This window comes from Natator depressus, chromosome 4, assembly GCF_965152275.1.
Source record: "Natator depressus isolate rNatDep1 chromosome 4, rNatDep2.hap1, whole genome shotgun sequence".
Classification (NCBI taxonomy): Eukaryota; Metazoa; Chordata; order Testudines; family Cheloniidae; genus Natator; species Natator depressus.
The window spans coordinates 135,029,906-135,045,168 of record NC_134237.1 but is presented as its reverse complement, the minus strand read 5'-3'; the positions used below and the strand labels follow the sequence as shown (position 1 = coordinate 135,045,168).

Here is a 15,263-nt window from a genome sequence, read left to right as displayed (position 1 = left end):
GATTCGCTGCATGCCAGATAGCAGAAGCTCCCTGGTGACTGGGCTCCAGCAACGTGGGCCGGACCAGCTGTCCTTTGCTGTCTTTCAGGCTCAGTGGAACCACAATGCAGAGTTTGGGAAGCCCTGTTTCCCACTTACACTTCCCCTGCCATGCAATAGCCCAGCATGTCAAACTCCTCGGTCACTCAGCAAGCCCCTGCCACTTCCTACCTGTGGCCGAGGCGGAGAAGATTGAAATAAAGCTGCAGCAGCACTGAGGGCTTGTCAGGACCTTGCAGGTTGTCCCTGACATGTAGATCTATTTATCTGCACCAGAGTGCAGATGGCCACAATTTTGGCTTGTACTTGCATCCTCCTGAAGAGACACACAGAACTGGCTTAGCTTGTTACCAGCAGTTCCCTTTGCATTTGGACTTTGAGTTGCATGTGGGACCTCTCCCTGCTTTCCAGAAAGATGCTGTTCTCCTCTTGGGGAGTGTCTCTTCACTGCAGAGTTAACCCAGGCTCTCTTCTGGGTTTTAGCCCAAACTCCTCGACCCTGTCGTTTTGAATCTTGCAAGAAGGTGGTGGTGAGGGGCTTTTGTGCCGTTTGAAGTTTATACACGAGTTATGGAGGGCTTTGTAAATTGGATTGCGGTCTGAAATTAGGGGAAGACACCTAAAGTGGAATAAGCAGTAGCACTGGGGCCCAGTGACCCACACTTTGAGATGGTGGGGGAGCTGATTTTATTTTAGCCACCAGTAGGTTGGCACCTGTCTGGACATGTGAGTAGACTGGCAGAGCATAGTAAAAGCTGCACAGCTCTTCCGGCCTGCAACCCTGAGCCATCCATCCATGCCAGCTTGCCCCTAGCTGCCATGGTGCCGGGTGGGACAGGGGAAATACCCCTTGAGCCCCCAGAGCAAGCTAGCCAACCGGGGAAGAGAGGGAAATAACCCCTAACCCTCTACAGGTTAACTCTGGATGTACGTCCCCTCTATTAGGGACAGAGCCAGCTTAGCCTTTGGGACGTGTCAGAGGTGAGTTAATTGTTAACCAGTTAACATGGTAAGGGGGTTGCCATTCTGGGAGGGAGGCCTCCACAGTCATTGCTAAGCGTTGTGCAGATTTAGAAATTCAGCAGGTGAGGTAAAGCTCATGTGGTAAAGAGGTCATCATGTGCCTCTCTTGGGGTCCCTGTTTGGGCTCCATGGGCTACAGCCTTCTCCCTGCAGCCTTTCACCTTGGTTTGGAGGTACCTGAAGCCTAGAATAGTTTACAAGGCTGGGGGTGCAGGTTAAAGCCTGGGCTCCACTTCAACGCAGGCTGGAACCCACCCACTCTGCAGTGAGGATGTGGGCAAAATCAGTCGTCTGCGGATAGTCCTCCAGTGCTGTCCCACAAATCCCCCCCAAAAGACAGACAAGTTCTCCTGCCATTGATGCAGAAACAATCCTAGAGCATCTCAGCACACAGAGCCATGGGATATGTCCCCAGTCACAGATGAGGGGGCAGCACTAGTGAGGACACAGTAACTCGAGTGTGGCTTTGCTGTGTGGGTGCTCCTCCCCAGGTGAGGCTACCCTGGGTGCTCAGACCTGGCAGCTGACCCTATGGGTTATTAACTCTGCAGTGAAGACATAATCGCCCAAGATTACAGCCTCAGCTAGATGTGCAAGAAACAATCTCTGCAGCCCTGGCTCGCATTCCTGTGGAGCAAGCTCCCTCGTGCAGGGGGTTACACGTGTTGCCCTTACATTGCATGGGATCACTGGGGACAAACGCAGCAGGGTGGAGAGAATACAGTAAACAGCCTCAAACCTTCACCCAGGGCTCAAGCCCAGCTGCAACCACAGGCTTCTGGAAGGGTTGAAAACGTGCTGGTAACTTTCCCCCATTTCAGGTATCTATGCACTTCCTGTTTCCCTCTGGGAGTGGAGGTGCAGAGACACTAGCGGAAAAGTTGTCCATTGGCATTGCTGGTCCTTCCGGCTGTATAATAGAAGAGCCTGTTCCTAGGAGAGTCCCAGTCCCATGGTGCAGGCTGAAGGATGAAGGCTAGTCCTGATCAGCATCCAAACGTTAGACGGCTGCTCAGACCTGGCACGTGGTTCATGTCGTCACTAAGCATTAAACGCCCAGCCGGCAATAAAGTGGGGGACTCAAAGTACAGCTCTACCCCTATGCTCCAGCTGTCCCGAAACCTACAATTGCCAGGAGCTGGGACTGGACAACAGGGGACGGCTCACTCAAAATTGCCCCCTTCTGTTAATTCCCTCTGAAGCGTCTGGCACTGGCCGCTGCCAGGGGTAGGATACGGAGCCAGGCGGACCATCAGTTTGACTCAGTGTGGCTGTTCCTGTGTGTAACTAGGTACTTTTATGGCTCCTGCCAGGGTAGTGTCTGAGCACCTCACAGTCATTCAGGAGTTTATCTCCCCTCACTGCTGTGAGGCAGGGCAGTGCTATTATCCCCTTTATACAGACAGGGAACTGAAGCATAAATCCTTAGCGGTATCTGGGCACCTAACACCGATTGAAATCAATGACACACCCCGGAACTCCACCGAGCTCTCCTGGGTCCCAGTCTGGTGCCACAAACATCAAGTCATTCTTCGTCCCAAAGCAACTCTCAGCCTACGTAGTTTAAACTCCTCCTACCCCATCTCCTCCCCCTCCCACTTCTAAGGCTACGTCCACACTACAGAGCGTAGGCCAGCATAGCTATGTCAGAACAGGCCCCGACTGTAGACATAGCGCACGCTGACAGAAGGCCTTTTTTGCCGGTGTAGGGACACCATCTCCCCCAATGACATTATTTACATCGAAAGACATTCTCTTCCACGGGCGTAGCTGCATCTGCCCTGGGGGTTTTGCTGGCATAGCTATGTCACTGGGACATTGTGTTTTTTTTCACACACCCCTGATTGGGAGCTCTGCCAATATAACGTTTAAGAGTAAACCAAGCCTAAAAAAAAGCACAAAAAGTGTTTGTCCTCTGAGAGTGTCGGGACTATTTTGCAGAGCCAGTGTCCATAACGTCCCCAACCGGCATGCTTTGGTTGACTTCTGCATCTTTGCTTAAAGGTGAGCTTCCCCTGCTGTGTTCATTCCTCCTGGGAACGGTATTCTGGGGGACAGGAAACACTTAAGCTGATTACACAAAAGTAGCAAAAAAGGCCTTGAAACCCCCCCTCTCTCTTAATACGTGGAGAGGTGGCTCTGATCAGAGGCCTGGGGTGAGCTGTAGTGAGAGAACCTGAGGGGCTGTGAACCATGGGATATGCCCCAAAAGTCTGGGTGTAACACTGATGGACCCCTGTCGCCGGCAGGTGGGCTCGAACCTGGGACTTCTGGAGCTTAGTGCATAAGCCTCTACTGCATGAGCTCAAAGCCATATGACGCAGAAGTCAACCAAAGCATGCCATATGGCTTTTAGCCAAGACTGTAGAGAAGACTCATTAATTTTCTCTCTCTAACTGGTCTTGGTGCCACTAGATGGGACAGAACACCACACCCCGCAGGTGTATGGGGTACATGGGCACCACACAAAACCGCATACAGCTCCAGTGGAGACAGGAAACACTCCAACAAACCCTGCCATTTCGCAATGTGGCCACTCTTCCGCCCAACACCAGGGAGGGAACTGGAACTTGGATCATTGAGTTAACTCTGTATTATGGACGCACCTGATGACAGTCACTGAGCAGGGAGAGCTATGTTATTAGGCCAGGTACTTCCAGCAGAGAGAGGGAAGGATTAATTCCATCATCTGAGGCACTGGTAAGACTTTATCTGGACAATTAGGTACAGTTCTGGTCGCCATATTCAAGAAAGATGAATTCAAACGGGGACAGGCATCGAGAAGCACAAGTAGGGTGATCAGGGACTGGAGAGCCCATCGTACAAAAGGAGACTCAAAGAGTTGGGCTCGGTTATAGCCTAGCAAAGCAAAGGCTGAGAGGGGATCGGGTTGCTCTCTATAAATACATACGCGGGGTAAACACCAGGGAAGGGAAAGAACCACTTTAACTAAAGGACAGTGTTGGCTCAAGAACAAATTGATCAACTGGCCAGGAATACCCAGAGGCTGGCAATTAGAAGAAGGTTTCTAACTATCAGATGAGTGAGACTCTGGATCAGTTTCCCAGTAGGAGCGGGCATGGGGGGAAGGGAGCAAACAACCCCTCTAGTTTGAAGATGGGGCATGGTAAGTTTAGCCATGGGATGGCATGAGAGGGTTGCCTGTGATAGCAGGAGACTGGACTTGATGACCCAGGAGCCTCCAGGCGTTTGGGCCTGTGTTATCTGGCCTCAGACTAAAGTGAAGTCACTGTCAGGCCATTCTGCTCCAGGGCTGCTCCATGGTCGTCCCGAGCTCTGATTCTGAAAGGCCTCCATTAGACGCTGATGAGAGCCGCTTCCACCCTCACCGCAGTGTAACTATCGACTTCAACAGAGCTGGCTTGAGACCAGAATTCAGGCCAAAGCTTCATAACAGGCCTCGATCAGCCTGGCCCTCACACCCCTCCCCGCCTGCAACATCGTTAAATGTCGTGCGGTGCGCCCGGCTCCTGTCTTTTCCCGGAGTGGGAGGATGAGTGTGGGGTTAACCCTCAGCATTGTCTCCATTCTCTTCACAGGGACCTGGCGAGGAGCCACTCCTAAGGGGCTCCACCCAACTGGCATCCGAAACGTCCGGCTTGGCGTCAGCCTCCTGCACTGCGGGGTGGCTGCTGATGTGGGTTTCCATGGCTCTCGCTGCGCCACTCCTGCTTGCGATGTGAAAGGGAGCGAGCATGTGGCAAGCGGTGACTCTGTGTGGGGCATCTCGTCGTGGGGCGGGCGGGGCGTGTGTGGAAATTGCCCTTCTCCCCCCCCCCCCCAGCCAACATATTGTATTTTGTAAAATCGAAGGTGTCTCACCAGCTCACTCCTGGTCACCCTTCCCTCTCCTTGGCTCGCTTCTCGTCTCCAGCGCCCTGTAGCATGTCCATGGTGGTGCAGAGCCACAGACAGGCCCCTTCGTAGAGCCCAGCACAAGAAACGAGATTCAGAGACCCCGAGCTCTCCTGAGACAGCCGAGCGAGGAAAGACTCCTGACAGATGAGCTGTCTGGAAGGTTTCATGAAACTCTGGCCTACGGGGACGTGGTGGGTCTCGCAATACGCCATGCAACTTTCTACACAGTGACCCGAGCTGCGGGAGGACCATCAGAACCCCATCCCTGGCTCAGACTGAGGCCGTCAGCCACTTTGTCAGCAAGGCATTGCCTTTGCCCACCAAGGAGACACCAGGCATCTCTGCGGGATACAGCAAAGCCAGGGCCATGCGATCCCTGACCTAGCTAGTTTTTCAACATGCCTGACAGCATCCTGTGTAGCTGGCGTGTAACTCCCAGCCGAACCCTGACCCTTTCCCTTCTCCTGTAGAAAACCGTGTTCATGCGTTAATGGTCTTCAGGAAGAAACACGTGTGTCGCCTTCCATTTTTTTTGCCGGCTTTGGCAATCATGGTGGCATCCCCTTCTGAGCCCGGAACATTCTTAAGTGGCCCTGTCAAGTCTTTGGGGTAGTTTTTGTCGCATCCAAGTGTGCGGTGAGAGTAGGATATACTGTCCCACGCAACGCTAGTCCTTTTATAATCTCTTGGTATGTGTAAGCCTCCAGGCAAGGATTGATGTTCACGTCACTTGACTCGTGCTCACCTGTGACAAGCGAGTTGTTTGGTCTTAAAGGCTGTGGCTACACTGCAATAGAGCACCCGCAGCTGGCCCATGTCAGCAGGATCAGGCCATTGGGGTCATACAATTGCTGTGTAGATGTCTGGGCTCTGGGACCCCATGAGCCCTGATGGCTACACTACAATTTTATAGCCCCGAGTCAGCTGATATGGGCCAGCTGCGAGTATTTTACTGCAGTGTAGACACCCTTAGTGACACAAAGGATGTTCAGTGGTTTACTTGGTATCTCTAGTCACAGAAATGAAGGATGGGCTGGAAAAGGTTCAGTGGAGACCTAGCAACCAACCAACTCACCCAGACGAATGGCCACTTGGGGATACTCAAAAACCCAGCTGCCGTATGAAATGATCCAGGCACTAAATGCATCAGGGCATGGCCTGCTCTGATTCACCTTGTTAAATAGTTAGCTAATAAAGTTGCCCTCATTAGGTTGGCTTATGCCCTCATTCTTCAGACGCTAAGTCAACCTCTAAATAATAGGATCTGGGAAGAAGTGTTCTCTATGCTTGCTGTTTGCAGGATTTATTGCACCTTCCTTTGTTGGTGCATTGGGGGCCAGCCACTGCCAGAGACAGGCTGCTGGGCTAGATGGACCATGGGTCTGAGCCCACATGGCCACCCCTACCTTTCTGTGGAGATAGAGCGTATGATCCTGGGGGTCATGAGTGAGCCCCTAACTCCTGTTGACATCAGTGGCCGAGCTGAGGGGCCTCTGTGTTGGATCAGGCTCAGAGAGACGCTGGTGAATTGCCCCCTCATTAAATGCTCAGCCTGGCTGCCCCACGGAGGAGCATTTCTTGAGGGCCTCCAGCACTTTGGGCGGCTGGGTTCCAGAAGCACATTCCTTGGGTCACATGTCTCCAGCGCCACCAGCAACCCTCTCCTGACATGTGGGTTTGTCGGAAGTATTTTGACAGGGCCCAGCAGTGGCAAGTGGGGATCACGAGCACCACCCAATGGAGCACTGCAAGCACAAGGCCCAGGATAGGGGTTTGGCTGCAGTCCGTTGCCCTCCTCTCCCAGTCCCCTCAGAAGTTGATTTCTTAGCTCGATTGCTTAAATTTTAAAGGAAAATTGCAACGGAAGAGAAACATTCCCGGGCCCTTAGTCAAGCATGAAATATGACCAGTTAATACTTACTTTGGAGTGATGCGCTGGAGTTCTGAGCCTAGTGTAACCAAAGTCCTGTTATGTTTCCCCCACCACCACCACCCCTGGGTTGCAGTGACCAAAGCTGTTTTTCCATGGTGCACCTTAGCACAGTAACATCTCATTGGCCTGGTTTTACAGAGGTCTCAGCTGTCCCAGAGGTCTTCATAAAATCAGGGCTTATGGGCAGGGATAGCAGGTGTAAATGTGGAACAACAAAGCTGGACACAGACATACCCTCCGGTTGGTGTCATGCACCAAGCCGGGAAGACGAGAGCTACAGAGAACAGCAGGCAGTGGCCACAGCTCGTGGTACATTGTGTTTTTAGTGGGATGGGGTGGGCATGCACAAGCCTAGTCTATAGAGCTCCTGGTAGCAGCCTAAGCATGGGCGAGCCACCTAATAATGCGTGAAGTGACACGACTAACAGCTGTGCTGTGCAAATCCTGACAACAGCTGGCACAGCAGAGGCAGGATCTGAACGCTGACCCAATGACAGCTGGACAAGGCTCTTCCCTGTGTACCAGGAAGCTACCTCATAAGAGTCCTTTATGTACTACGCTGCTTGGCTTTAAATAGGTGTGGCCATTTCCTGCCATTCTGCCCGCAGTATCCTGAGCTGCCGGCTGCCATCCCAACCTTCATGTGCTGAGCCATGTAATCAGGCCGCGTTACGGGTTAGACTGGGCATTTCCATGGCCACCGCCTAGGAACTTCCCCCACTGTCCAGGTCACCTCTCTGGGGCTTTTGAAAGGCCGGGTTCCCATTTCCTTAGCCAATATGTGTGTTCGACGTGCGGGCGGGTTTTTCCCTCTAGCCAGCCGCAGCACTCGGAAACGTCATTCCAGCCTTCCCCTAATGTCGGTATGGAGAATTTTAGTCCTCGCATGCTTGGCAGGGCAGCATTAGCTCTAAGTAAGGGGGGAGCAGCTCAGCTGGTATAAATTGGCTGAGGGACCTGGTGTCAGCTGTCTTGGGTACCCCGGCTTAACGCTACTTTTTTGAATGGCAGCGGGGTCGGCTGGCCAGGCAGTGACCATTCTCAGCCTCCAGAAGGCTGCGCTCAATGGGGCCTTCAAACCCAGGGCTTTAAAAGCAAGCTGTCACGTTTCACGCCTCAGACATGGTGGTTAGTGTTCGGGCAAAACAGCCCTAGTTCTTGTAAGCCAAATGGTTATTGTTTTCCCCACACCATCCTTGCAAGCGCTGCAAGGCCAACGCATTTCAATGGCGGCAAAAGTTTCACCCTCACTTTCTTCCCCTTGTGAAAGCCCCATGTTTTATGGCGTCCAAACCTTGGCAAGTATGGGATGGGTTCGCCTGCAAATGGGGTCACAGAACTACAATGGACGTGGATGCAATTTGATGTCTGGATGAAATGAGCAAACTCTTGAGTATTTTGTTGGTTGCGCTGGATGGAGTCAGCAGAGATCGGGCCGGGAGCCCAGTAGGAGTCATACACCTATAGGACTGAGGGGGCGGGGGGGGTCCCTCAATTTAAAAATGCAAAGCTTGTGGATGCTAAGCAATGGCCAGGTGGAGAAGATGTTGTGGGGAGGGTTAACTCAAGAATTCAAGCCAACTTTACACACACACAACCAGTCTCTCTCTCTCTCTCTCTCTCACACACACACACACTCCTACACACCTCTTCCACCCCTCCACAAAACTGGTCTCTCTCGCTCTCGCTCACACACACACAAAATCTCTTCCACCCCTCCACAAAACCGGATGAAATTGTTATATGAACATTTCATTCCATCAGTATTTGAAATTGATTTAAAAAAATCATTAAAAATTTCAACATTTGCCATTTCTTTTTAAATCAGTTCTTATATCCAATGAGCAAATATAATCACTTTGTGGGGGGGGGGCAGTTTCCCTTTTTTGCCATGGCCCAAAGTGTTGGCAAAAATTTAAATGCTCAAAATGATTAATTTTTTCAATTCTCTCTACTAACCAGGGCCCCTGGTGTGTCTGTTTGCACTGGAAAGGGGCTGAGACGGACTAATACTTACCCCACAGACTTTCCTAAGCACAAAGATGTGTCCTTTTTAATAAAGCAAACTTCTGTGGCATCGCTGAGCTGTATTTTCTGAGGGGCCGTGCCATTTCTGGAGTGGTTTGGGAATTCCTTACACCTTGTGTAACTCAATCGCCAAAACAACAAAGCGCCTGGTGAGGAAGGCGTTTCTGCGGGAAGGAATAATCTCGGCAATAAAGCAAGTGATGGCAGGTGATGCTAAGAGACTGTGTGTGTGTGTGCGCGTGTGCACCCGCGGGGGTCGGGGGGGGGGGTCAGGGGGTTGAATGGCTGATGTTAGCGTATACTACGGGGATATAATCTGTACTTAACTAAACTTCTATAAGCATCAGTATTCAAACGTGTACATGAATAAAGCACACATGCATTTTCCTGATCCTTTGCTCCTCTTTATTTCCCCTGAGCGTGGCCAGTCTGCCATGCCCTCCCTGAGCTGGCCGGGCTCATTGTGTGAGAGCTGGTTCGGTGTTTGGGCTGGAGGAGTGGGCTCATCATAGGAGCGGAAGCGCTAGCCCGAGCCGCTGTCTGGAACAGGTCTCTCTGCTGAGGTTGACAATAAGGCTGGTGTTTTCTTGTGTGCCTTACGGTAGCCCCAACAGCCCCCGCCAAGGTCCGAGCTGGGTGAGCCTGACTAGGAAGGTTTATGTTAGACAGGGGGGTCAGCTAGCTCGTGTCACAGTCCCTTCTGGCCTTAAACTCTATGACAGTATTAACTGAAAACATTTGTGCATCCTTGGACTGTTAATAGAGACTCAGGCAAATCATTGTACCCCCCAAACCAGCGCCACCTTTGGATTGGCCCAGCGCTGAGGGTTAAAAGCACACCGGGGTCCTGCACCATTTAGGACAGGGAACAACAGCTTAACGCAGGGGTTCTCAACATTTTGCTTTCTTAGGCCCCCCCCCTGCTAACATGCTATAAAAATCCCAGGACCCAGTGTGTGTGTGGTGGGGAGGGACTCGAGGCTTTACTCCCGTGGGTTGGGGTGGGGCTGTGGGGTGCCGGGGCTTCTGCCCCGCGGGGTGCTGGGGCTTGGAGCGCTTCACTTTAGCCCCATGAGGCAGAGGGTCTCGGGGCTCAAGCACCCCCTGAAATGGCTCACAGCCTCCGCCCACCCCAGTGGGGCCACAGACCCCCGGTTGAGAACCGCTGGGTAAACGGATTGAAAGTACAGGGGAAAATTTGGGCAGTAGGATGCAATTCCGAACCCTGGACTGTAGCCAAGATTAACCCACCCAAGGCCCTGGTGCCCAGCTTGCTTTAGGAGCGTTAATAACCAGAAGTGGTCAGGCTGATTCGTCAACTACAGCAGTAATCTACCACCTCAAGAACAGCACCCCCTGTAGGCAACCTACTTTCTGCAGAGTAGCATTTGTGGCTTCCTGTGAGCGGGCCCTAGACATTCTGAGGTCCCTTAGCGGGTGGAAATGTCACCAGCTGCTCAGCCGAGGAAGCATGGCTGGACATGTTAACCGTCTCACGTGTCAGCAATGATTTTAGTAGAATGCAGGGGAGCATCAAGGGGATTTCTGGTTCAGGAAAAGAAAAAGGGCTTTAGGAACACAGCTCCTGAGCAGACAATCCAAGCATCTGCAGGAATTTCCCTATTGGTTTCTTTAGACCCTATGTCCATCAAGGCCATGGGCTTGGAACGAAAAGCCTACTCCCGTTCAAGGTGTGAAGGCAGGGTCTGGAAGCTTAGTCTGGAGACCGGCGCTGGTGTAAGCGATGGAAAGATGTTAATCCTCATTAACCAGCAAACAACAGGAAGGGAAGCAGATGATTGCGGGGAGTAGGGGGAGACGGGGACCTGAGCTGGGTTTTTTTTAAAACTGGATCCCCTGCCTTTGAATAATGATGTGCAACTTGCCAGGCAATGTGGCCTTTTACCTAGTGATTGATAAGCAAGGGCCTGGCTGGGTGCTAACTTGGCCACTTGTATGAACAAATGAGTTGCCACTCTTACTCAGCCCAGGGCCAATTTCTTTTAGCAGCGTGTCACAGGTCCCCCCGTACACTCCCTGTGCATAGCCCCTACACCTGCAAAGACCCCCCTGAGTGATGTCAAGCAGGCGCCAGGCAGGCACGGTGTCATGCAGGGGTTCTCAAACGTCATTGCACCGTGACCCTCCTTCTGCCAACAAAAATTATGATGTGACCCCCGGGAAGGGGGACCAAAGGCAGAGCTCCTCTGCCCCGGGCAGGGGGGCAAAGCGGAAGCTTGAGGGCTTTAAACCTAGGTGGGCGGAGGCTGTAATCTGAGCCCCGCCTCCCAGGGCTGAAGCCATCAGGCTTTGGCTTTGGCCCTGGGCGGCCGGGCTTGGACGTTTGGCTTCAGCCCCAGGCCTCAGCAAATCTAACACCAGCCCTGGTGACCTCATTAAAACAGGGTCGCAAGCCGCTCCCGCCCCAGAGTTTGAGAGCCACTGGGCTAAATCGTTTCGTGAGCCACTTGGCCACTACATCGGAATTGACCACAGCGAAGACTGGAAACGTAGCGTTTACATCATGCCCGCTGACAAGGTACCAGTGGCAAGCTCAGCCCTGACACTGGCACCAATTGTGGTCTGGCAGCCCATCTCCTTAAATACCAGGCCCACGGGCGGGGAGGCCCATGATACCTAGCGAGAAGCGGGCACAGCAGTGTTTTGGGACAGGAGATCTCACCGGAAAAATCATTTTCAGTAGCTGGGTGGAAGAGTGCGACACCCAGCTTGCTGCAGCAGTCTGCAACTTCCATCACTGGGCACAGCGGTGGGTCCCTAACAGAATAAAAGTGGGGGGGGGAGAGGGGGGAAGGGGAGAGGCGGGTTTGTTATATATTGCAACCTAAAAACACTTGCAGCTGTGAGTGCTGAAAGGGGTGAGCGAGTGAAGTGCACAATCAAAGCTGATTTTACTTTTATCGGCACAAACGGTTTCAGCGGGAAAGGACAGATGTTTGGCCCCACAGGCACGCGTAAAGCGCAATGGCATTTTGTTGTTGTTGCTTAGCTCCTGCTGGTGAACAGGGTCTCATGGGGAGGCGGGGCGGGAGACCATGCTGAATTAAGGACTCGTGCTCAGCAGCTATGTTTAGCGTCGTCTTGTCTGATTCAAGCACACGATGCTATAAGATAAAGGAAGACGCAATGAAATATAGCTCCTTGACAGGTAGCAAGCACCCTCAGGCCCTGCCTTCCTAGTGCTGCATGGATGGCTAGGATGGTCTAAGGGGGAAGGCACTGCCACAGACTAGCTGCGTGATGTTAAGCAAGTGATTTTATGTACCCTGTGCCTCGGTTTCCCCATCTGTAAGGCAGGGATAACAAATCTATCAGCAAACATCTGGCTGCTACTGTTTGATTAGCTAGGGATGAGTTTTGCTTGGCGCTGGCTGGAAGTTGAAGCTAGACAAATTCAGACTAGCAATGCGGTTTACATTTTTAGCATTGTGGATAATGAACCACCGGAAAAACCTTTAAACCAGAACCCTCTAAATCCAGATGGGTTTGTTCCTGAAGAATCCGCTCTAGTTCATCCACAGCCATTTGACTTGAAGCAGCAAATAATTCAGGGAAGTCCTATGGCTTGCGTTATACAGGACATCAGACTAACGTATCACAACTGTCCCTTCAGATCTCTGAATGAATCCATACTCCGGCTTCCGCTGGCGCTTACACCCGTAGCCAGGAACTGACGGTAGCAACGTGGGAAACTTTTGAGCAAACCTGCCTCGTGGGTACAGGGAGGCGTCTGTTTTTTACTAATAAGGCACAGCTGGAAATAGAAGGTGTGTTGGGAGTAAATGACAAAATCCCAATTCTTGTTGCACTTGCAGCTACTTATCCAGTGCATTTGTCCCCATCTTGGTATCTCAGGGGTCTCTGAGCCATGGATAGAAGTGCTGGAGACTCCAGCGAGCAGACAGCCTGCCAGACTTTTGGTCATGTCTGCTTGATTTGAATGGGAACGTACAGCTGATGGCTGCCACGGCCCCTGAATCAGTCCCTTTTTACCAATGGGCTCGTCGGTCTGGCTGAGAAGGCAGAACACGAGCCAGTGGCTGGAACGTGAAGCCAGACAAATTCAGCCTGCAGATAAGACATAACTTTTTAACAGCGAGAGGAATTAACCGTTGAAACACTTTATCAAGGGTCGTAGTGGATTCAGTGGCCATTTTTACATCAAGCCTGGATGTTTTCCTAAAAGCTCTGCTCTAGGAATTAGTGTGGGGCAGGTCTCTGGCCTGTGTTAGACAGGAGGTCAGAAGAGAGGATCACAATGTCCCCTTCTGGCCCAGGAATCTGTGGATCTAATGCGTGCCCCAAGGGGTTTGCAATCGAAACAGAGAAGACCAATAAAAGGTGGGAGAAAGGAAGTAGAAGGGCCGAGGGGTGAAGTGACTTGCCCCAGGTCACATAGCAATTTAGTAGCAGAGCCAGGATTAGAACCCCAGTTCCCCAAAAGCCGGGTCCTTAGCTACTACACCACACTGCCACCCATGCAAGGGAACAGCAGTGGCCCAATGACTTTGCTAGGGGATGAGAAAGATGTCATGGGGACGATACCGACGGCCCCTGGCTGCAGTCACAGCACAACAGAAATGTGACAGCTGACACCCAGATCCTGTAAGAAGAGGATTGACATGGAAACAGAAACTTCCCATCAGCTCCGGCAGTGCAAACAGTGCTAGAGCATGAACATGGGTGGAGCTGTCGCATTTTGGTTATTAAACCATCATCTTTCCTCTCTGAGCGAGAGCCAGCTGCTGTCAGCTAATGGCCGGTGCAGGAGGGGTAGCTCAGACAGGACAAATGCTCAAAGCCCTTCTTTATAAGGAGGGATTACAGCTCGTTAACATGAGAGATTTCTGTTAAGAGCAGAGATCTGGGCCAATGGGCCAATGGAAACGTTGCTGGCCGGACTGCTGACAGCTCCCGTCACATCTCGAATGACGGGTGGAATCCAGTCCTGACTGAATTGTCAGTGGGTTGCTGACAAGGTTGCTGGAACAATTTGTAGAGTGGGGGTGCTGAGAGCCATTGAACCAGTCTGTAAACCCTGCATATGATGGAAACCACTTCAAGCCAAGGGGTGCTGCAGCCCCCCTAGTTCCAGCACCTATGGTGGCTGATAGCATGGAAGCAGAAGCTTGTTTATCAAAGTCAGTCTACGGGTTTGATTTCAGTTTCCTCACAACGCCACCCCATGATCAACTGCCATGATTCAGCCCTTCCTCTTATAGCCCCAATAATCCCTTGCCTGGTTTCGATGCTGATCTCACTCACACCAGGCACTGAAGTCACTGGAGTTACGGTGTTGGGAGATCAGAACCAGGCCCCTAGTCTTTGTGTGGAGAACTGGACTGCTGGTGATATAACTGGAGGGCTGCACTGGCATGAACAACACCAGCACGTTCATAGGCTGCCCGAGGTAGGCTCAGCACATCAGATGGCAGTCCCAAGGGGGTCTCTGTGACCGAATCCGTCACTGATACTTCATCCCTTCATTCCAGAAGCAACAAGTTAGTTGTAACTAACTCAGTGATATGCCTTCCTGCCACCTCTGTCACTCCCAGTGCTTTCTAGTTTACCAACTGGTTCTTATAATGAAAAAGCAAAGGCCATCCATGTAACTGTAGGTAACATTCAGAACCACAGTGAAGGCTGTGGGCAAGCTAAGGAATAATGTTCCAGATTAGTGAATTTGAGGAAGGAAATGAATCTCAAACCCAGATCATTTCCAGTTGACCTGTATATTGGTAGGAGCCCTTCGCACATGAATCTCAGAATTTCTGTGACAAAAGCATAACACTCCTTACCCTTTGGAAATGGTTTTGGATGGATCAGGGCATACATTATTCCGTGCCGACATTCCCCAGGCCGGAAATCCAGGCAAGAGCTCACAGTAATACCTCCATCTGCGCCCTAGCCTGGAAGATGCTAAACTGTCTCAGGGGAATGCAGAGAAGCCTGACGCCAGCAGGATCTGGACTCCCAGGCGGACGAGGGATCCACAGCAGAGTGGCAAGGTCATCTATATGGACATCTATATGGAAGGGTGTTGTCCTTTCCTGCAAATCCACCTGGCCTCTATGCTCTGCGGCTCTCACCTAACGCATCAGAGCGAGGCTGGTGCTTTGAAATCCCTGCTAAGAAAACCCTAGAAAGGTATCCTCCTCTGTCCTACCACTCCTATGGTTTTTCTTCGTGCCAACTTGGTGGGTCACTGTAGCCCACAAAAAGTATGGTTGCCTAAGGCAACAGGATCTAAAGAACAACAGGCAGAGCAACTAATAGGGAATTGCTGTTGAAATTCTCAAGACACAATGAAAAGGCAGAGCAAGAAAAGTGCTCTGAGTTA

The 15,263-nt window shown here is 51.7% G+C and overlaps 1 protein-coding gene across 1 annotated transcript in view; it reads left to right on the top strand.

The window, feature by feature from the left end:
- Positions 1-9,160, top strand: part of GFRA4 (GDNF family receptor alpha 4) — a 131,219-nt gene extending 122,059 nt beyond the window's left edge. Inside the window, exon 8 of the mRNA XM_074951941.1 lies at positions 4,623-9,160. Within this exon, the coding sequence (XP_074808042.1) occupies positions 4,623-4,766 (144 nt within the window). The 3' untranslated portion in view covers positions 4,767-9,160. The remainder of the gene's footprint in view (positions 1-4,622) is intronic.
- Positions 9,161-15,263: the final 6,103 nt, after the last annotated feature.